The 22769-nt window shown below is 44.2% G+C and overlaps 2 protein-coding genes and 1 long non-coding RNA gene across 16 annotated transcripts in view; 2 read left to right on the top strand and 1 right to left on the bottom strand.

The window, feature by feature from the left end:
• Positions 1-103: 103 nt before the first annotated feature.
• On the top strand, positions 104-9547 carry dedd1 (death effector domain-containing 1). Of its 8 annotated transcripts, none has more exons than XR_008692807.1 (8): positions 154-255; positions 504-697; positions 1099-1622; positions 1766-1894; positions 1996-2142; positions 5187-5443; positions 5904-5953; positions 7071-8081. XR_008692807.1 is itself a non-coding variant. In XM_029129049.2 (6 exons), exons 3-6 carry the CDS (start codon positions 1148-1150, stop codon positions 8336-8338), a joined length of 1146 nt encoding a protein of 381 aa, XP_028984882.1. In that variant the 5' UTR covers positions 104-221; positions 504-697; positions 1099-1147; the 3' UTR covers positions 8339-9547. The 8 variants fall into 8 exon arrangements, 3 of the variants coding, with proteins under 3 accessions (XP_028984882.1, XP_028984883.1, XP_055359090.1); XR_008692804.1 differs by having other exon boundaries at positions 7039-8081; XR_008692806.1 differs by lacking the exon at positions 5904-5953.
• A 2889-nt stretch (positions 9548-12436) lies between these two features.
• Positions 12437-14009, bottom strand: LOC121201700 (uncharacterized). Its single transcript, XR_005896769.2, has 2 exons — positions 13451-14009; positions 12437-13182 (listed from the first exon to the last, which is right to left on the bottom strand). It is a non-coding gene; the product is annotated as an uncharacterized LOC121201700 (long non-coding RNA).
• pou2f2a (POU class 2 homeobox 2a) overlaps positions 13164-22769 on the top strand; it is a 56190-nt gene continuing 46584 nt past the window's right edge. For 3 of the 7 annotated variants that reach the window (XM_055503101.1, XM_055503098.1, XM_055503097.1), the window contains exon 1: positions 13191-13284. In XM_055503101.1, the coding sequence (XP_055359076.1) occupies positions 13278-13284 (7 nt within the window). In that variant the 5' untranslated portion in view covers positions 13191-13277. Of the gene's footprint in view, positions 13285-13504; positions 13560-22769 lie in introns of those variants that run through there. The other 4 variants (XM_055503099.1, XM_055503094.1, XM_055503100.1 and 1 more) reach the window with 4 other exon arrangements.

The raw sequence follows: 22769 nt of genomic DNA, 5'->3' as shown, positions 1-22769 counted from the left end.
GTGTCTTAAGTGAATAGCATAGGTTAAATAATTATATCGAGGAGCGAAGACTACCATGGAATGTTTGTTTTGACAATCTGACCCCAGATCGGTGAATGTGAAACGGGACCTGACGTCAGCGGTCAGTCGCATGGCTGTGATTGGCTGTTCCCACTGCGTTATAGCGCTTTTGTCAGTACCGCACAGCTGTGGAAGTTGCTAGATTTTATAGAACCTGTTTGGTGAGTAGGGCGATGCTTGGCGTCTTTAATCACTGTGCGTTAAACTCTTTGGTGTGTGTTGCTTTGTGTTAACACTGATGTAATCGCATGGTTTAACCTTAATCATGTATTAATAAGATAATGCAGAACGTTGCTCGGTAATTAACCAGCTGTTCTTTGTTAAAATCAGTTACTGCAAAAGCACAATTTCATAACAGAAGCACTGAACATTAGTGATCGCTGGTTGTGTCACTCCTCGTTCATTCTGGTGTTGCTTTACTACATGTTTGTTTCCCCCCTCAGATAAACGTGACTGGTTACATAACGCGCACGTGAAGTACTTTGTCCAACTGCTCGCTGCAGCAGCTGAGCGTCGGAAGTAGAGACGGTGTATTCAGCTTCAGCCGACGTCCGCTGGAACCGACGACAACGCAACCACTGCACCCACACAACCGAGCCTTTGTGTCCCGACGACGTCGAGCTGACGGCGGATACAGGTACGAGGTAGCCGAAATAAGCGATGCAACGTTCGGGGTTCGTTAGGAGAAAATGGGCGTTAAGTGCTTGACGATAACGTTGACCGTTGATAACTAGCGTTCGTTAACGCTGCGGTGCCGAGTGTTAGCCGCTAGCTGTTGGGTTTTGCTAGCTAGCTTTTCAGTGCTAGCAGTTTTGTTTTCTTTTTTCTTTCGTCAGTTTACGAGCAACTTGCTAGCTTTATGAAATGATTTGGTAGTTTCTACATAATAAAGAAAAAAATGTGTTTTTGCATCGATATAAAGCGTTTGGTTTGTATTGGGGCGATAGGATTGTTTTTTTACTTTTCTGCTTTATTTTTTTACGTCATTGTTGTAGTTTTGTGTGTTAAGTGTAATGTGTCTTTGTCTATTGTGAATAGTTTTCACACAGGAAGGAAGGCAGATTGGGGCTAAACGCTGACCCCGACAATGGCGGCTGTGGATTTCCCGTGGAACCCAGTCAGGGACTCGCTTTACTGGGATGAAACAGAGTGCCATAACTACTATGGGATGTTGTCCCTCCATGAGATTTTTGACGTAGTCGGCTCTCAGCTGACGGAGACCGACATTAAGGTGCTGTCATTTCTTCTGGATGAATGCCTTCCTGCACCACACCCTCTTGATCCAGCAGGCTGGACAGTTGAGCCGCAGGAAGGTGAACCGGACGACTGTGGAGTGTGTCCCAGTCCTGCTCTGCTGAAGACCTGGAGGCGTTTGAAGCCTCAAGGCTCCCAGCTGCCCTTTGTGCTCTCAAATAAACCCAAGAGTGGACTTGAGCTGTTGCTGGAGTTGGAGAGACGAGGGTACCTGGGTGATGGCAACCTGGAGCCCCTGTTGCAACTACTGAGAATCCTCACACGCCACGATCTACTGCCTTTAGTGTCTCACAAGAAAAGGAGGGCAGGTGAAGATAAATTTAAAAAAATATATTTTGAAGTTCTGTTGACTGTTATGGTTACTGTGTTTTTGTATGATGGTCTGAGACAGTTTTACCACTTTCCTACAAGTAACCTTATTGTTACTGAACTGTGTTTTTGTGCTTTTCAGTATCTCCAGAGAGATTTGGACGTCGATATGAAGTAGACGACCGAGAGCTGCAGTGCAGTTCTGCAATGCAACACTCCTGTAGACAAACAGAAATACCTCTGGCATCCTTCACACAAGAGTTGAGAACTGGTAAGGACACCATATTTGAGTATTTATTAATAATATAGTATTTTCGTTTACGGCCATTAAGGGACATCCATCCACAGCTAAATTTATACCTCTCTCCTCAGGTATTTACCCTCCTATGCCTATGCCATCCACAAGGAGGAGAAGGAAGAAGAGGGGGAATGGCTGGAGTCGTAGGTCCAAAAAACACAGCCAACAGGCCCAGTCACAGTCTTCACCACCACCACTACCACCACACAAAGTTTCCTGTGGTAAGTGCCAGTTTAACGTTCATTTAATCTCTTATCTTGAGAGATGTCCTTTTTTATCCAAACATTTTTTCTTAGATGTTTTCTTTTTACGGTACCTTTTTTATAAGCTTCCATTTAATTTTAAATTAACATCTTGCATATTTCCTGTTTTGTCTCCTTAATTCTGATGTTGTCTATGCTGAATGTCAGCTTGGGTGAAGGAGCTTGCACACCAAACGTTAAAGCTTATTATTTCACTTTTTTTCTTTCCAATAGTCATCCAAAAAAACCTAACCTTACAGACTTTGTCCAACGATTTGTAACTTTCAAATGAGACTTTACAGTCTTTATGGCTTTCTCCTTGCTCTTTAATATAAAGATTGATAGAATTCAGGTATGCACATAGTTACTACAAACACCTCCTGATGTTAGACTAGCTTCTGACACTGTTGATGCCAGACAACTGTCCAGAAATTGAGTTGACCTGTAAAATGTTGACCGACAACCGAATCTTAATGAAGGACCAGTCTGTCAGGTGACCTGTGCGTGCCTTTCTGTTTAGTTGTGTTTTTTTGTTTTTAATTAAATGCAGGGATCTCATCCAGTTAAGGGTTGTGGTAATATAGCTTTGCTACCACGTGTCTCTGTTGCACTTGATGGTTGTTTACTATATATATATATATATATATATATATATATATATATATATATATATATATATATATATATAAAAAATTTTTTTTCCCTTCATGCACGCATACTTATGAAACATATTTGTTATTGATGGTAGAACTGTGTTTTTGTCTGGCAACACAACTTTTTAATGGAACGAAGTAAAAGCTCTTAAGCGCTTTGCAGGAATTGCTCACATCACCTCCAAACATTTAAGGACTGTGTCTGCTTTACAGCATCAGCAAAAATATTTCACAGGAATGGAACAAAGTAATGACACAAAACTCACATGTGCTTGCAGTTTGTTCTCAATTGTTTGGCATTTTCCTTGTTACTCAAGCTCTTCACATGGTTTGCCTGTTATCATACACTGCTTTGTTTACACTTTGTCTCCTTAACTGTTGCATTAACATCAAGGAGATTTTTGTCACCTTATCTTTTCCATCTGGTCGTTCTTTACTTCCCTCACTCCTCATTTCTCCTTTTCTGTAACCTACTAGACTGTTTAGTTGCTGCTTCTGACAAAGGGCAGACTGGTGGTCTCTCGTCCTTTTGCCTTCTATATACTGAGACAACTATCCAGTCGCTAGATACCTGGATACTGTGTCCAATCTTCATTTTAGTTTTTTGTGAAGATTTCACACGGAGCAGCTTTCAATTCACATTTCCTTGAAATTATTTAAAATCATTGCTCAAATGACCTTAACTCTTAAGGTAAGCTCCTTGCTCCTGGAAAGCTGCCCTGAGTAACCCGCAGTGTCCTGTTCCGTATTTCAGCTGTTGCCGACCTTTTTATTTATTTTTTTAATAACCATTCATGATAGTTACAATTGGATAACACTAACCTCAATTGCTATCTCTGAGAAGGTCTGTTTGTCATTCCTGCAGACAAACATTTTGAAAGCATTTTATTGCCTTTTGATCAAAATTCAAAATTCCTAAGGACAACAAAGGCCTGAATATAGATTTAATTCAAAAGTCATCTGACAATGAAGACCGCTCTTCTTAGCAGTTCAGAATAAGTGATGTGCCTGTGCCTTGACCATGTTGCTGTCTTGACTCAACATTTGATTCCACCAGGTTGACTCAGGATTGTGACTCAGATCAAGTAACCTAAGACACAGTGGATCATGGACAGAGGAGGAGACTGAGGAACAAAACATTAAGTCCCTCCACTCTGTCCGTACATACTGCAGTGTGCGTGATCATCTCAGTCATGCGCTGTCTCACAAGTCTGTGCCGATGCCCAAGGTAAAAGCGGCTCTTCCCCTCATACAACAGGGGTTGTTGCTGTCACTTTGCTCAATATTCGATGCTTGTGTGTAATATTGTAGTTATCCCTTAACCTACAGTTATGACCCTGCAGAAACCGAGTTTATTCCCAAGAAAGCATCCTGAAGTGTCCTTTTTAGCGTTACTGTAGATGATGAATTATTTTGAGATCTAAATCTATTTGTGACCAGGCTTGGTCCTCAGCAGTAAGCCTCCAATATTTCAGAACTGTCCAGTTGATGGTGAACAAAACTGAAACACTGAGTTTCCTATTCAAGCAACTCTCTGTGTGACGGAACTCAATTTGACCACAAATATGGCCAATGTTCTGCTGTGTCATGACATCTGTATTCTGAAACGTGTTTGTGAAAGTGTCAGTATTTAAGGTACAATGTCTGGTTCCTGTCTGGTCATACTATCTCCGGTCTGGTTCGGACCTTCAAAATGTTAATTTGGCACAGAAACTATCGGTAAGATCTGACTCCACATCCTATTGGGAGAATCTAAAATGGCTGCCAGCAGACTGCTACCGCCCCATGTAACCTGTATTTATGCAGTTCTGAGGAACGTGGCCCCACGGTGCTTTGGAAAAAACTCCTGCTGTATTTTATCTCTGCTGCCTACTCCCACCCAGAGCTCAGACAAGCACAGAGAGATAAGATGTTGCCCCCTAGCCCTTGAAATAAGCCCCTTTTTGGTGATGATTAATTTTGGGTCATTTCAGTGTCTCAATTACATTCTGACACCGACAAGTATAATTACAAATGCCTAGAAGGTATATTTAACTTCATATTAACAGGGGTTTTGAGTTATCAACAGTAAATGGGATGCTTCTGTACATCCTTACTTGGCTTAATGGACGTTACATGAATATGGGCGAGGATGAGAAGGGAACGAGGCAAGGAAGTACAGTAGTAGTACTAAACATCCCACTTAGATGCTACCATTATCCTTTAAAGCTACAGTCATTTCTGAACTCATTAACTTAGCTTTTCCCTGACGTCATTACTGCTAGGAGAAATAAGTGCTGTGCCATGCCTGCTTAATGTTGGGGAAACAACCCAGTCCACAGATATCCAACCCAATGTGCTTGTCTCTTTCTCTCCTTTCTGTGTTCACAGTTCTAAACAGACCAACCTGTGTGTCAGGAAAAACAGTATCCTCACACACAATGAGAGCGAGAGAACGAACAGTAAATGCTCAAACTACGCAAAATGGTACAGTGATTTTCTTTGTCTATGGGGAAAGGAAAGGAGAGTTCTGTCTGCCTGTCTCTCAATACTCCCCTAACTCTTCACTCTCTTGTTGAGTCGTTCAGCAGAAAAACGGATCGATAAAGAGTTGAAGCTCTCCGTGCCAAGTGACTCCTCGTAAATGGGTACTTAAACTTTTTTTCTTTTGGAAAGGTTGCGATGGAAGAAGCCAAACGGGCTGGTGTTTAAAGTGAGAAAATGAAAGCTGTGCTTCCTAATGTCCTGTCTAAGTGGATGTCTCTGTGTCTGATGAAGCGTGAAGTGCTCTGTAACCCTAACAAAATGACTATCACTGTGTTCCTCTGGGTTTTAAATGGTCTACTTCATACTGCCAGTATCTACTCCATCCTGCTCTGTATGAAATGAGACCGCACAAATGGAGACTATTCATAGAAACAGTAGTTGCGTGAAGGGCGTGTGTTTCCGTGACAGCCCTCATGCATTGAAGTGATCCAAATGGTCAAACTGTTGAATTAAAATTACAATTATAGTGCAGTTCATTTATATTTGAGTCTCATATTATAAATGATGTAAAACTAAAATTTAAATTAATTGTATTTTTATTTTTGTCCATATTAACTTTAGACATTTGCCGTGCATGTTGGATACAAAATGTGAATCCACAGCTACAGAAGGTTAGTGCCTCCAGAGGAGGCTTTACGCACATTCACATGCTTCTACAAGCACCATGGATGTTTAAAGCAGCATTCGAAACTGACACAAGTGATTGCTCAATTGGCTGTTGTGCTTCCTGTATATTTGTGACAAGCCTAAAACTCGGATCACATTTTCTGACCAATTAATCCAGATGTTCATGCTTTTGAACTTTCACTACTTCCTGTTTATGATACTTTTAAGGAATCAGACGTAACATTTGCATTACAATGGATCTATTGAACGTTTGGCGTCCACTGTGACTCATTGCTGTCAACCAATAAAACATATATGGATTGAATTCTTAGCTTTGGTACTGTAAGTCCCATCGGTTGCTTATATAAAGGTTTTTAATGAGGTACAGTATCGAGACAATGTGTTGAGGTTCTACTATCAGTAAAATGTCTTCACATAATGTTTACATATTATGAATGATTTGTTAGACTGAAAGCTGTGCTGTTATAAATTCTCAAATCTTCTATCTATAATCTTCTGTTATGAAGAATTTGCTTTACATATTTGGTATCTTTACTTGAACCATTCCTGTTTTTGTAGCAAGTTAATTACAGCATTATGAAACATGAATGCAAAATAAGTTTGGTTTTCGCTCTCCTGCAAATGTTAAGAGATGCAAAATCAATACCTTAATTCAACATTTGCATTTCTAATGTTGGCATTTTCCAAACGTCTGCCCTCTGGAGTCACAGAATCCTCAAAGATGCAGACCATCTGAATGGAAGAGAGGGCGGTTGTGACTCATGTGGAAGTAGCTTATTAGCAGACTCATAGCTACAGCATAGTTTAGAGTTTAACCTGTATTGTGGGTGCTCTTAAGAAAAATGGACCATATTGACCCAAACTGGGATGGACGTTCCAAGATTATTCAGTCCAGTTTTAAAATGTAGAACGTATCTTACCTTTTTTACCTATTTATTTTACTGGAGAGCATCAAGTAGGTTTTGGCTGATCTGGTTTTGCATACAAAGAAATGCAGAATGAGATTGATGAAAATGTTCCTAGAGATTTTACTGTCACTAGTAGTAAACACTTTTTGCCTCAACTTAAGGAGTTTGAGCGGGAGATGGATTTTTGTTGCAGCAAAAGTCGTCCGCAGCTGGTTTCCTCTTGAAGCTCTGGAATAATGACAAGGGGGACGATGTCAGCAGTGCTCTTGCACAGTACAGTATGTATCCTCAGCTCTTTCTCGCTGTGCTGTTGCATGACCACCAATCCTGTTACTGTGGAAAAATGAATCCAGTAGCTTTTAGTTTCTTTCATTACTCCCACAAAGATATTTGCATTAAAAAAACTTGACCGCCCCGATTTGTGTAAACCGGCCTGGGTGTTGCTCTGCAACTTCTCATTCATCAGTTTGTGCTAAAGCCCTAACACCTAAACTGACTGTTCATGGGTTCACTACTGGTTCAGTTGCAATGAATTTTTCTGTGCCTCAGTGTCAAGTCATCCAAAAAAAGTGAAAGCCTGGCCGTTTCTTTGAGCTCAAAGATTCCCGCACCAGCACCGCTGGGTTTGTGTAGTTTCATTGTTGTTCAGTTTGCTCTGGCCTGCTGCTCCTGAACGTTAACTCTTAAGTCGTACTTTGATTTAAAAAAAAAAAAAAGCGAAAGAACCCCCCTAAAACTTCTGACTGTTGCAATGTGCTTAACTCGTTAAAGCCAGTGTTCCTATTTATTAGCAAGTAATCCTCTGATACACAAATTAAACAAAACCTTTTGTGTTCTCTCTCCTTTTTTGTTTTGACTTCATAATCTCTATCTTTTTGGACCTATTCCAATTATTTTCACTCTTTCACTGAACATTCACCATTTTTAATTTTATTTCTTATTTCCCCCTCTACCCCACTTTATTGTTTTATTTTATTTATTATTCCTCTGTCCTGCAATTATTTCACATTCTCATTCTTTCACCCTTTTTTCCTCTATTGCTTCCATCTTGCTCTTCCCTTATCAGATATCCGTCTGCGTGTCCGGGCTGAATACCTTGAGCATGAGTCGGCGCTGCGTAGCGGCGTCTCCTCAAACAAGCGGCAGCCCCTGGAGAGACAGTTTGAGCTCTTCACCCAAGCCAACTCACTACTGCGAGCCAGGGACCTGGGGTCCATCGTCTGTGGCATCAAGTTCACGGAACTGGACAATCTTGAGGCCTTCTGGGGCGACTACCTGAGTGGAGCTCTGCTAGAGGCCCTGAAGGGAGTCTTCATCACTGACTCGTTGAGGACCGCAGCAGGCTCTGAGGGCGTCCGCCTGCTTATCAGTGTGGACCAGGATGATTATGAGGAGGGCCAAAGAATACTGAGAGGCGAAAGAAGCAGTGGCAGGTGCACAGAGACTAACTGGGCTGTATAGGCTTATTTTACCACTAGGCATTGAAGGGTGTGGTAATGTAAACAATAGAAACCTTTTTCTTTTGTCGTTGTAGTCCATATAATTACCACTAGATGGCAGGACTTACCATTGGTTCTTTGTGTTTATAACTTGCCTTACTTTTTTGTTAAACTATTATGTAAAGAAAAAAATCTCAATAATGTATGTGCTTTCCTTTTGACTTCATGCACAGGAGCGACTTTGACAGCATCATACAGGATACATTTTTTGAGGATTTTTCTACCTAGAGTAGGAGTCGCCTATGCCACTAGTCGAGTGGTAAGCTTTTCAAAATGCCTTGGACAAATAGTACTGACTTAATACAGCTACGCTGCCACACTGAGGCCACCAGTCAAAGTATAGTATTTCTGAAATTCAACAGTGTAGAGATTGTGGAACCTGTAAAGTTTCTTTGTAACTGTAAACCGTATAGAATGAAGAGCAGCACTCTTCAGATTGACCTTTGGTCTAACTTTGGAAAGCCTAGTCCACACTTAGACACACAGATAACAAACACTAGCCTTCCTGGCCCTGTGTATCGTGATAAACCAACTTTTGATTGCCCCGGTCAGTGGATACGGTAGTTGCCAGCAGATGACAGCAATGATTAGGACTAGGCCTCAGCAGACCATGGAAGATTCATCATCACAAGCTTGTCAACAGCGGCACGGATAATGCGATGGTGGCTTGTGTCTGGGCTTCCAGCTAGGCCCCAGCAAGTGCTCCTCTCAGCAAGTAAAGCACAGGACACTGCGTCGGTCAATAGAAGTGATGTTGGGGAGATCAAAATCAAAAGTGCACATCCCAGCTCCACTCAGCCCTGGTATGTAGGCCCAGTAGAGTGGCTCATGGACAGCGGACGACTCGCCCTGCTGGAACTAATGCCTGGACTTCACTTATAGAAGACGATCAATAAGGCCCCTCACTCTTAAGTCCCTTCATACTGCCGCGACTTAAGCAGGCAGACTTTCTACTGTCTGAAATACAGGGTTGTGCAGAGGGTGAGGGAGCAGTAATGGACACATTTTTATGTTGCGTTTTGGTAAAATCATTTGTTAATGTTTGTATTGTTAATTACAGAAAAAGTAATTTTTTGTTAGTAAGATATGATTTTGGCTGTCTTGGGGAATTGTTTATAATAAAAAAGATATATTGAAATGGTGAATAAAAGTTTAGTGACTTATTGTTAAACAGCGTTTGTAGTCTTTTTTTTATTTTTAATTTTATTACACCAAAGATGCTTCCTGTCTAAATTTTTGCGTTTCAGTTTTTAATTCTCATCTTTTTTGCTCTTTCAGTCCTTCACCCTCCAAACCTGTATTAGTGGGAGTGTTGCCCTCTCCCTGCCCTTCAAATGGTCTGAAGAGGTCCCTCAAATGCAGGTCGCCATGGATCAAATCCTTAATTATTTCTCCTTGGGCCTAGTTGTCAGCTGATGAAAGCAGAATGGTGTGCGCTTGGACCGGCGTCTCAGCCTGCCTGCGTCTGGTCTTTCTGGTAACGTTCACACACTGGATGGTTTAATTAGAACAACGTGGCACGGTTCCATGTAGAAGGAAAATCTGCCTGAAATCTGACGTTTTAGTTAATTTTGAACTTAATATTGACGCTTGAATTCTCACATTTTTATCAAACGCATCTAATTAGAAATACATGAATACGGATTAATCCAAAGGTTACATGGTTCTTGTTCTGAAGGCTTATTTTAAAGTATTTTTGCCATAGCAACATTAAAATGTATTTGCTGATCTTAGTGCTGTAATACAAACCTTATAGCAGGGTCACTGTGTTGCTTCATAAAGGTAGAAACTTAATCTTAAAATCAAATGAATGAGTTGGTGAGAAGAATAAGAGGGTAAGGGTCTGATCGCCAAGACTCCATGGACAGACTTGTCTGATGATGCTTTTAAAGACCATCAGCCATCAGAACAATGGTGTTGAACGAGGCAGGTTTTCATGGGTCTGGTAAAGACCGGTCGTTCTTCCAGCAGGTGACTACATCAGCAGTGTTTTATTTTAAAACCAAAACTCTTAAACTTCCACCCATTGAACTCATTGTTCAGCCTTTTATAGACCACATACTCAGGAGCTCTGCTCACGCATGATCAACTGGCCGTTGCCCTTGGGGACTGTTGTTCTGTAGCTTTTACTGCTAATTGTCATTAGCAAGAAGAGGGAGAAAGCCTAAAGCGTTAAAACCCAAGACAATTTTCTTCTGCTTCTAAGTGAATTATTTCATTCTGTGGTATCTGCATTTTGAATAGAGAACAGAGTTAAAGACAATTAGACTTGCTCAGCTCCTACAGTATTGTATAGTATTATACACAGATGCCTGGGATACCATGACTGCTATCTTAGAAACACCTCTCTGATCAAGTTGGTTAAGTTGATCGCAAGCACCCATTGAAAATGCTGCTGAATGTACAAATGAAGCTTCAATCTGGCCTCGCTGTCGTGGACAACGGTGAGCTGGACCAACCCTCTGGGGGAAAAAAACCTGATGCGCCGTTTCTACTCCGTTCAGAGTAGGCCTTGTTTGATGGCTAGCTAACTGCCCCAGGCCTGCCGTGGGGAAAACTGAGGGTTTTTGAAAGACCAGTTCTCGCCACACCCAGCCTTAAAGGTGGACCGGCGATGTGATGCCCACAGGGAGACCTAGGCATTCTTTGAGAAGTCTAAAAAACTATCGAGGTCCAACTCAAAGGATTGTGCAATGTTCCTCCTCTGAGCACTCACTCCCTCTTGAATGACCCTTCTATGAGAAAGTTGTTTGCCAAAGATATTGGGGCGAATATCTGGAGCACCCAGGAATATTATGCTCACAAAGGCAGAGGACCTTCACAGTCCTACCCATCTTTCCACCAGGCTTCCTTCAGATAGAATGTCCCTGGGAATCCTATCTGAAGGTATGAAGTGGCGCTTCTTCAGCAGGTAGGAATGACCCAGTTCCACACCCAGTGACCCTTTGTTGTTTGTAAAGCACAGTGCTAATTTGCTTTTCCCCCAAAGGTTGGGATGAAGACGCCGTCGTCATTTATCCGGATGCGTGGTACCATTCCTCAGCTAACTCTGCCAGGTAGGCTGCGACCACGTGTGTGAAAACGCTAAGCTGTAGTTTTAACAGCGTCTCTGAGGGTGGACGAGGCCCAGCTGAAGGAGCCGGTCTGCCGTAGCCAAAGTCAGCCTCCTGCCGTCTTCCTGGCCCGCTGTCCGTCAGGGTTCACACCCAATCACTACCACCACCACTGTCACAGCCACCTCCCCTCTCCCTCTGCACAGCAGCAGCTCTCCACCAATAGGCTTTCTTGATGCGTGGCCGATCTACATCCAGGTCAAGGTTTCCACAGGCAGGGGTCAAAGATCCCGTTGCTATGGTGACAGGGCTGGGGCAGGACAGTGGCAGGCTTCTGATGCAGTGGAGAAGGGACCGATGCACCAAAGGGAAGCCGGGGCAAGAGGAAACCAATTATGGAGCCAGTATCGAAAATAATAAAACCACATTGCTTTTTTAAACGAATCGATCAGTTTCAACATGTATTTTCAGCTTCTATTACCCGCCGTATAGAGTAACGTGGAATCAAATATATAAAGTGATCTTTTTTTTAAAACAATAACAGTGTGAGCATTTTGTGCGGTGAATGTTCAGTTGATTGCCTAAAACACTTCATAGAGACATCATAGGTTTTGTGTTGTGTGGTGCAAATTGTATTTGGGTGGGCTGCGTAGACGGACAGTGGTCATCATCTTCCCGTGGACCATTCCTCTGTCCGCAGGTGTTCCTTGCACCTCCTTGATTGGATGGAGACTCGAGTCATCTTGTGGTAGCTCAGGCCTAAATCAGTCTCCTATCGAAACGTGTCATCTAAAGCTGATAGACACTATAGCCTTATGCTGCTCCACCGGGGCTGCCATTATTATATGTATACCCCGCAGCATATGGTACAGCCCTGTGATGGGGAAAGTTTCACAGCTTTTATTGAGGGCATAAAATTAGATAAGGGATCTTCTCAAAGGCCTCGTCCTTATGTGTGTTTGCTGTCTGTGTGTGAAAGATTTATTTATTAATGTCTGACAACTTGATTTCTAACAGGTAGGTATTTTTATTCTGATGACATACACATTCCCTAATAAATGAAAACACATCTAATGCACGAAATCTAAAAAAAACAAAACACCTGCTTAATTTAATTACATTCAGGCTGGTGAATCAAATACAACGTGCGACGGAGTCTTAGGAAGGCGTGGACACGAGGCGCCGCAGGTCGCGCTGCTCGTGCTTCGCACGGAGCTCTGCGTCGTCGTGGCCTGCAGGTGGCAGCACATCGATGAATCGCATATTGAATGAGTCTGTTTTATTCAAAACAGCAGCGCCTACTGTCATGTCACATAGACCTGTCACGTCACGAAGTTGCAGGACAACGTCCCCCAGAGGACAAGTGGTTTCACGTTAATGCGCGAAGAACTTTTCTAATTAGATATTCCGTATTTAATTAGACGTTATGCGGCCGCTCCACCACGTGGGTCAAATGTGTAAAAGCCACTGGGCCTTTTAAACATTTAGCACCTGCGAAGTAAATCAGCGCCATAAACATCCCACGACCGGCTGGCACCGTTACGACAACTTACCTCGAGCTTTGTGCGGCTGCATTACATCTTTAAAATGCTTTTGATTGCTAATTACTGCAGATGTGTCGTGACCGGTCCTGGCTCTCGTTTAAACGACCGTCTCCTTCGCTCTCTCATGCACGCGCTTCTTTCTCCTCCTCCTCAGCAGCAGCAGCAGCAGCAGCAGCAGCACCCCAGCCACCGGGTCGCCATGGAAACCTCTAAGAGACACACGTCGAGGGTGAGAGATGGAGAGAGAGAGAGAGAAAGGGGGACAACGAAGGGACACGGAGCGAGAGCGAGGAAACGGGGATACATGAAAGGTTAGGGTGTTACCATATGGCCCCAAACATCCCCACCCACCCCTCAGTTTAATGCCGAGCCCCCATCCCACACCGTCCGCCCCACACACACACACACATACACACACACACACACACACACACACACACACACACACACACACACACTGGCCCCCCTTATACGCACCTCTGCCTCCCCCGTACCCTCGCCCCCATCTTTTTGCTCTCCATCCCTCTCTTGTCCAGACAGGCTGTTCGCATGGCGGGGATGGAGACGTTCACCGATGGAAGCGCTGGTAAATTTTCATATCCGCAAAAAAACACAAGAAGGACGACGGGTGGGGATGGCTCAGATATGCGTCCTGCAGACTTAACTTCTTTTCCTCCATGTGTCTTTTCACCTTTCCTCTCCGCAGCTGTAGGCTAGCTACACTCCCCTTTCCCCCTTCTCAAATCACAATCTTTGTGTTCGCTGTCATTTCCAAAGCGAGAGCTTTAAGCCACTTGCGCGAGAGTCCGACTGTCCTCGTGGCAGCGTCCTGGGGAAAAGCAGCGCAGAGAGGGGTAGAGAAATATCGGTCCTAATGATTTTGTGCGGGGCTGGGCTTTTTCTTTTTTATTGATTAGAGAGAAATTAATTCACGGGGGCAACCCTCGTGTTCTGACTCTCTCTCTCTCTCTCGCTCCCTCGCTCCTACTCTCTACTGTTCTCCCTTGCGCCTTTGCTCTGCGGACGAATAGCGTTGTGTCTTTTTGCCTGCTCTGCATGTCGTATTATAGCGGGAATGTTTGATTCGGAATATGCCCTGCGTTATGCATAGCCTGCACCGAAGTCTCGCTGCAGTCAGCACCTGTGAAGCTCCCTCATCTGCCCGTATCACGCACGTTGTGCGCTTTATAAATACGGCGGCGGTGAATGCGTGGTTGTGTGTGTTGGTTGATGAACGCACTGCTTCACTTTGCGCACATTTGATTTTGTGCACATCTGGACGCGGATGGTTTGGTTGAAGGGAGAGATGGCGGTGAAGCGGAGACAGATACCGCGATTTACACTTGTTAGACTCTATTGTCCTCCCGACCCCTTATCCTCTTTGTTGTTTGACTCCTAATTGTGAAATGCTGACGGCTGTTTACGCACATATGTGCGGACAGGAGCATGCGTTAATGTGCAATCTGTGTCTTAAATTGCGCATAACGTCGCACGTAACACAGCAGTTTACCTCAAATTCACCCCGAGGTTTTTCATCAATGTGGTCGATAAACGCTCGTCGGAAGCCCGATGCCCACAGATACCACAATAACACCTCAGCACGACAAGGGCTGATCTGCCGCCGAAGGGAAATCGATGGACAGACTGAGTTAATTATGAGAAAATCAATTAAAAGGAGGGGATCTATGAGCCTTATAAGGCCGAGCAGGGAGCTCGCGCAGCCAGAGGAGGAGATGGAGGAGGCGAGAGCGGTCAGTGGAAAGCCGACCTCCCAGCCCAGGCTTGCGCCTTTCTCCCCGGCCGCTGCGCTCGCGCTCCTCCGGGTGCCACGGGCGTGTAACGTTGCTTTAACACCGACAAACGGTGGCACCAGAGCTAAGCATCCTCTGCTTAACGCCTGGACGCTACGATTTGGGTTTCTGCTTGACCTTTGGTTTCTGTTAATCAGACACAACAGGGTCGTTTAGGTCTTTATTGACTCATCGTACCTGCACTCGAGGTGTGTTGTTACTCAGACATTGCATTTTCCAAACACCCAGTCTCGCTGCTGGACCGTCCAGGGCTGCGGGCCCGGCTTTGATTGCGCCAGTTAATTAATTACCGCACTGGCGGATTCTCCTGTAGACTTCAGTGCTGCGAAGCACCGGGGGAGCTCGTGTGCCTGCGTGCCACGATGAAGCTGCGCCCCATGTTGCATGTGACTACGTGCACTCTCTGCGCGGTTGTGCAGATTCAGGAGTGTAAATCTAGCAGATATGAATTAAAATACACGCAGCGTTATTTGATATAAAATACCAGTGTTACGTCTGAAGTGTGAGCTACTGTTCACACACTACTTCAAATCCCATGAGACCGAGACGCACGTTCTGCAGCAGACAGTTCTTCATCACTCTCTGCTCTCAGGAAGGAAAAAAGAACATTTTTATTTCGTTATGCTTATTAGTCCTTTACCCTTCGGGTAATTAACTTCCCTCACTTTGCATTTATTTCATGACGCCTATTTGTTAAGTTACAACTTTCGCTGCATCTACAAAGCTGCTGCATCGACAAACACACGGTGCTCTTTACTCAAGCATAATCTGAGTACAATGGTAATAATATAATAATACGTGCATATTGTTTGGTTTAAATGTTTTTTAAATTTTCTTTCTTTTTGGGCGCTATTAAATGTGCAGTGCAGTACATTCAGAATAATTGACACAGGGCTCCTGGTGTTTTTGACTTGTAACCTGTAATTCTCTATAAGTAACCTATAAAATAAAGTTTAGTTATATAAGCAATAGTATAATTTTAAAACAAACTGCCTGAATGTTTGGTTTATTATACTAAAATATTCAGAACCATCTGCGTAATTTAACGCTTTAAAGTATGCAATTTATGTAAAATATTGAAACTAAGTGAAATTGGAAATTGAAACAAATTGAATCTGGTTCGTTTTTAACGCCGCTGCTTTACCTATAAAGCCACGAGTCTCCAAACAGCTCCGTTACTGGCGTATTGCTGGAGTCACTCATCACGTTAAACGGGCTTTTCACCATTTAAATCTACCGTCTACAGGTGATAGTGTACTAATCTCCGTTTCCTTACATAATATGCAAATATGAATTTAGATGTTGTTTGTATATCAGGGCTTTAAGATCGCTTCACTCCACATAAGTTTCACGGTAATTTCTAATACGTTTCGCTTCCTGCGTTTCTTATGCTAAATACATATGCATACGGTTTAAATAAAATTATTATCATTTACATTTGCTGCATTTTTCCCGGTATTAAAGTGAATTGGGTTATAATCAGCAGCAGCACGGTTGAAGTTGTTTAATCCCTCAAAGTTAGAGGCTGCCCTGGTTCACACATTTAAATAACAGACCCTACATTTAATTTGCATTTAGCTGCGTATACCGACGCTATATTTTTGGCATGGCAAACTATGAATATGTTTTTGATACGAATTATTGCTGCCTTCATGCTAATGGCGCTACAGCAACGCAGAAACGTCTGAAGCTTCAGTGTTTAAGTCAAAGCACCACAGCGAAAATAGACTATCTTGATCAAACCGTGTCCGACTGCTAAACGTAAACACAATTTAGTCCTTTACCAAATATATTTCATGAAAAATATTTGCCATTGTAAAACTTTGTTTTTTAAAGTTTTTTTTCTATTAATTTCGAGAGTCTGATTAAATAGGTTACAGAATATTCAGTAATTGAATAAAGGTGATTTCATCTGCATGTTCTAAATCTAGAAATTCTCCGCGGCCGTGTGCGTTCTGGGGATATTAATATTTTATCACTTTTCCCATATTGGATTGCGACTGTTACAATCACAAGTGTGCACATGACCTGCCATAGTTTTTTTTTTTGCGGAGGCGGCTCACTGACACCGTGTCCTGCCCCTTATCAACTTGAAACAGACCTCACAGCCAATGCGTTCAATTTTATGCTTTATGTTAAAGTCCGCGCAGTCCGTCCCAAAGCTTCCACATAAACGGTTTATTGGCTCAATTTGGCTGTTATATAACCCGATCATTTCTGGAGACTTTGATCTTGGCTTCTATACGTTTGCGTCACTGGCCACTTCCCGTCGGTATCAAGCACCACAGGCCGTACGAAATTAATCCATTTTCTGCGCACGACTCCCCTCCCAAATGGTGTGGCAGCTCTGCGCGGCCCCGTACACAATGCGGTAATGACCTGCGGGTCAAAGGTCGCGTGGCCAGTTCCTCAATTAAGCTGGAAAAATTGCAGTTGCACGACGCGTCGTTTTGCGACAGGACGGGGGCGAGCAGCGACCTGGCTGCGTGGAAAGTTTCAGCCTCATGTTAAACAAATGCTCAGTCAACTTCATCACATGACGTTTCTCAAGATGGTTCTTCATTGTATTTGAAGGAACCTCGTGAGTTAATGTTTTATTTCTTACAGTATTTTAACTTGTAGTTTGTTTGTCTGTAAATCAAGTTTAATTCAATTCAGTATTTAAAAGCACATTACCACGGATAATATGAAACAAACTTTAAATATTTAAAATTTTAAATAACAATTTTAACTATAATCTTTATATAATAAAAGAAGAACTGTTAAGAGACATTAAGGAACATTGTTCAGATCTTTCATCTGGACCGTGCTGATTTATTCCTGCTCGTCTGTTTCACTGGATGTTGTTTCCTTTACCACATATCAATTGTGGTTATTGAACGTAATCAACAGGCAATTCACAATCATCTCTGCATTGATTTGCTGATAAATGGTGGTCGGATTAATCACCCTCAAAGATCCTGTTGTCGATGGCGTTTCTTATCCTGGCCGTTCAGTGCTGCAGCCGCTCAGGCCGAGCCGCCGCCGCCACAGACAGGACTTCAATAAGTGACAAAGGAGAAGTGATAAATTGATCAGAAATGACCACAATGAAGCAGGCCTCTTGTGAGGCCACACATGTCCATTATGTGACAGTGTCTGCGGGTTTGTGGTTGGAATACATCAAGTGCTCCGGGTCAAAGTTCAGCTTCATCCCAGACTGATGACCCTGCAGACGGACTGACCTCTGGGGGGGAACAGCTGAGGGATGAGGCCACGTTCTGGAGGAGAGGACAGGGACGGGGAGGAAGATGAAATTAGAGGAAGTGAAATTTAGGACGGGAGGGAAGGTAAAAGCGGACGGGAGTCTAAAGAGGCCGCGAGGAAGCGGACAGGAGGAGAGACAGTGGACCTTGAAGGTATCCTTGCGGTTTTGTTGATCTGTTCTCCTGCAGTCTCCCCTGGCTTTGGTGCTGGGCTCTGGTTTGAAGCAGTGAATTAACACCTGACCCCAGCTTCTGACCCCACCCCCTTCCTCCTGCTACCCCCTCCAGATTAGCAAATATGTGCTTTCTAGGCTGGGCACACGCTCACACATACAACGTGGCAAAGCAGAACCGTAATATACACACAGCTACTCAATGTATAGAGTAAAAAAAAAAAAAAAAAGAAGACACACAACTCGGTGAACTATGATCGCACAACCTTTGCTCATCCCATCGTCTGTCCACTATAAGTCCCTGGAGTGAGGCTTCGTGTGTCACTGCTTGTCACCGTAACGGCTAGTCGGTAATGGCTACCTCCCCCCACACAATGACCAGGGAGGCAGACTCTCCCACACTCACCCTCATGCATTTCACCTGCAGGACACGGTCCGGCACCACCACCCTGGCACCCTGCTGCACCACGACCCAGCCTCACAGCTTAGTCGTTTGGAAGGAAACATAGCAGTGATTGGATGGAGGACGCCGGGAAGCGTTTAGACTTTCATTAGTTGGGAAAAATATATATTTATTATATTTATATTTATATATTTATATATATGAAGCTTCAGCTGTGGTCCGTGGTGATTTATAGAAAATGTATACATTTACAACCTAGAAAGAAGTTTATTTCACCAGGTGTTTAATATTTATATTTATATGGCACAGAGTGGTGCATCTGTTCATGTTAAGTTCATTTAATACAATCGCAATATCAGGTTTAATCTTCCACAGGTTATTTGTGCAAGATAAATACACATAGTTTGCACTTTTTAAGTCAATAATTTGTCCACATTTCATTGTTGCAAATGTGCTGCTAGTCTTTATTTTCTTGTAATATATATATAATTTAATTGATTCTGTTATTGGTAAATGATGTCAGGTTTAGATGAGCAAATTCCCTTAAATTAAATAAATAAAACATATATATTTAGCTAAATCTGGATCAGATCAAAGCATTTGTTTAACCTTTTTGAAGTGTAACCAGTAGATATCTTATAATTTCCTTGATATGATATACATAATGATCACATGCCAAATGGTATAGATACAAAATATTACGTTTATAACTGTCATTACATGCATTCTTTTCACATGTATACATTTATATAGGAAATCGTACCATTAGCTAATTAAATCAGTTTACCAACAAATATATTGATAATGAGGAGTTAATTGTGATTTTTATGACATGATTTTTCAACCAATATTCTCATATTTTTGCGTCAGGCAGAACCACGTTCATTTCCTCCTAATTCTTGTCCGTGTTAGTGGCGAGCGTTACCCGCTGAGCGTCGCGGGCGGGGGGGGGGGGGGGGGGGGGCACGTCCCCTTGCCTCCCACCCCATCCCACCCCATCGTCCCCCAGCCTCCTCCAGGCTATTGCGGCGGATTGATGGCCGCTCCGGCCGTCGGGTGAGGGAGGTCTCGGGCTGGGCTGGTCAGCGGGGGCTGCAGTGGCCGCGCTCGGCCTGCGGGTGTCAGCAGAGAGCAGGCGCCGTGTCTGGCTCGATTAGGTTCGCTACCGATCTTCCCACTGTGTCAGACAGAGGAGGAAGGCAGCGGAGAGGGGGAGAGCAGCGGGAAGTTGCCCAGAGGAGAGGGAGGACAACAGAGGAAGCAGGAAAAATACATCTTTTTATCCCTGCGCTCACCGTGGAAAGCCCTACAGTTTCTCTCTGTGTCTTCTCCTCCTCTGCCCCACCGCCTCTCACTTTGTCCTCTCCTCACCCAAACCCCTAATCCTCCTCCTTTTACCCCACACTCGTTCCTTAATCCTAAATCTCTTCTTCCCTCTCTATCAGCCCTTTTTCAATTGTTCCCCGTGTACCTCTCTGTTACACACCTCCTCCCTCCTCTCCTCTCTGTCTATCGCATCTGAACATGCCACCTCTCGCCATAACCCTTTCACACAGTCTAGATGACTGCAGCACACCTTATTTTCTCCCCTTCATCTCTTAAACCCCCTCTCTGTTTGTCTCGTTTTTGGTCGTTGTCATTCACACGTCCTCTTGTTTTTTTTTTTTTTTGCCACTTTATCTCCTCCCAGCATCTCTCGTCGTCGTGGCGCCTGACGTCCAGTCTCCTGCCTGATTTCAATAATAAGCTCGTAGGTGAATTTCTTCATGCAGGAGCGTTCGGACGCTGTTGTCGCGGTGCATTTTTTTCTTTCCGTCTGCCCTGTGCCAGCTCAAGCTCACACCAATTTTGGCCGCCGCAGCCATTTTGTTGGATGTGATCAATTTTGTGTGATTTGGCCTCTGTGATTTCCAGCCTGTCACTCCTCCTGTTGTGTGAAGGTTCAGAGGTGTTGCCGTGTGTAGTTCAGCGTTTTCGGCCTCTGCCGGCAGCTAAGCCGGGAATATAGAGACGCGGGTGTAGGTGCGATTTACCGATTTCACAATAGAAATGAATGTAATAAGATGGTGGTGGTAAATGAAAAGTTAACTAACAGCCAAACTGATGGCACGGCCACAGCGGGGTAGTTTCTCCTGTAATTTCACCCTCGACTTTTGCCACACAACGTTCCGCAAATAGTGCCGCGGCGCCACCTCAGCACTGCCCGTATTATTCAGATAACAAGAGAGCCTCTGTCCTGTCCTACAAAATAGGATATGTTTTCTTAATCTGTCAATAGCTCCGGCCCTGAAATACTTCATTTTGGCTGAGCAATGAAAGGCTCAAAAACATCAATATGGCTGAGCAGGATAAGAAGAAAGAGCCATATTCCAAGTCTGTATCTCGTTCCCTCCACATCCTCCTATTTGTATGGTGAAGATATTGGGTCTGGAGCGAGAAATCAGGATTGCGTTCCCTGAGAATGGCAGCATTCGGCTGTTAGGGTGGAATAGGAATGTTATACGGAACCAATGCATCCGGACTTGCCTGGACAACTCAACAATACTCCTCCACGCTCGCTCCCTCTCCCTCTCTCTCCGCTGCAGCTCCTCTGTGTCTCTCTCTCAATAAGTTTCCTCACCCTTCCATCATAACCACAAGTGCAGAGGGAGAGGTGTGGATTAGGCTTAAATGTAGAATCATGTCGGCCGAGCCATGACTGCCTGCCTCTTATGTGGGGTCCACCATGGAAATGCTCTGTGACCAGAAAGGAAAAAAAACAAGCCACAAAACAAAATCCACTCTGCTTCGTACGCCTCTCACTTCCATTCTCTTTGTGCGTTTAACGTGTGAAAAAGGATTGCTGAAAGGATGTCAAGAAGCAGGAAGAAAGAGATGGGAAAGGACAGAAGTTTAAAAAAATCAGCGATAGGAAAGGACAGACAGTTATCCTTGTTTTGCCTCGCCTGTCACGGTCCAATGTGCTTGTCTGATAACTAATTCAGAAAACATGCATGAGCCGGGTTTAGTTTCTCAAATAACTTGTGGGTCTGAATACGATTTAAAGGGCGTGTTTATGCAACCGGCTGTGGCTGATCAGCGCCGGCTCCTCCCGTCATGCCGTGGGGATGTCATACTGGATTTGTCTATGGATGAGGCTTGGCTTGCAGAGTGTGATGTATATAGATGGGCTCTGGGACGGTGCCGCGGCCCGGACCCGGTGCAGAGAACGGCCCCGGCGCCGCAGACAGTGATTCCACTGATGTGCAGCCGCCGCTCTCTCTCCCCCTCGCTCATCCTATTTTTCTGCCTTTCATTTTTTACACCAGGGGAAAATGAGGAAGAACAAAACCAACATATGAAAACTAAAACATGACAGGGAGGTGGAGGGGGGAGGCGGTGGGGGTGTGGGGGGGGGGGGGGGGGGGGGGGGGGGGGGGGGGGGGGTTGGGTAGAGGAAGGAGAGGCAATCTCAGAAAACAAGAGGGCTTTCAAAAAGTAAGGGATGAAAGCTAGTCAGGCTGTTATTTCTGAGAAACGATCCTCGTACAGAGCTCCTCTAAAGAGCCAGGTACATATTATTTTATCCTCCTAAGTGAGAGTTTGGCCACAAAACACACGGCAACGCTTTTTTAAGTTACACAATTTAAATTCCTTAATGTGTTTTTGGTGAGTCTTCATATTCCGTCAGCTCTTCCCTAGCGTTTCCGACGCGTCATCCCGCCACTGTGACGGCAGACGCTGGCGTTGGAATGTGCCTGCGTGTGTTTGTGCGCGTTCAACACGTGTCTCCTGTATCAATAGGTTAATAGCTGGGATGTCAGTTTCAGTGACTGGCTGATTAGTTGTGTGTTCACTAATCCACACTGGGGCGAGGAACTATTGGCTTTCCCATTGATTTTAGCATGGAGAGCAGGCGGAAGATAGAGAGAGGAGATCTATTGATTGACCCCAAATTAGCCCCCCCCCCACCACCACCAGCACCACCACACAGCGGCTCGTCCTGCTTTTCCCGCACTCGGCCGCGGCTCCTCATTGGCCGCCCGTGCTGACAAACGCGGGCCGTGATTGGTTGGGAGCAGGAACGTCTCCTTTGCGACGCGGTCGAACCGGGGGTTCGGCCGTGCGCCGATCACGCGCCTTCAGCTCCGCCACGCGTCTCCCTGTCGTCCGGTGCCAAACGCC

The sequence above is a fragment of the Betta splendens genome, chromosome 16 (genome assembly GCF_900634795.4).
Source record: "Betta splendens chromosome 16, fBetSpl5.4, whole genome shotgun sequence".
Classification (NCBI taxonomy): domain Eukaryota; kingdom Metazoa; phylum Chordata; class Actinopteri; order Anabantiformes; family Osphronemidae; genus Betta; species Betta splendens.
Note: the sequence above shows the minus strand (reverse complement) of the source record. Positions and strands in the feature narration are given on the sequence as shown.

What these genes read in the sequence shown, in the direction of transcription:
- dedd1 (XM_029129049.2), top strand. Translation starts at nt 1,148, where the DNA reads ATGGCGGCTGTGGATTTCCCGTGGAACCCAGTCAGGGACTCGCTTTAC. An exon ending in TCACAAGAAAAGGAGGGCAG is followed by an intron (nt 1,623 to 1,765) that starts GTGAAGATAAAT and finishes TGTGCTTTTCAG; the next exon opens with TATCTCCAGAGAGATTTGGA. An exon ending in CACACAAGAGTTGAGAACTG is followed by an intron (nt 1,895 to 1,995) that starts GTAAGGACACCA and finishes CTCTCTCCTCAG; the next exon opens with GTATTTACCCTCCTATGCCT.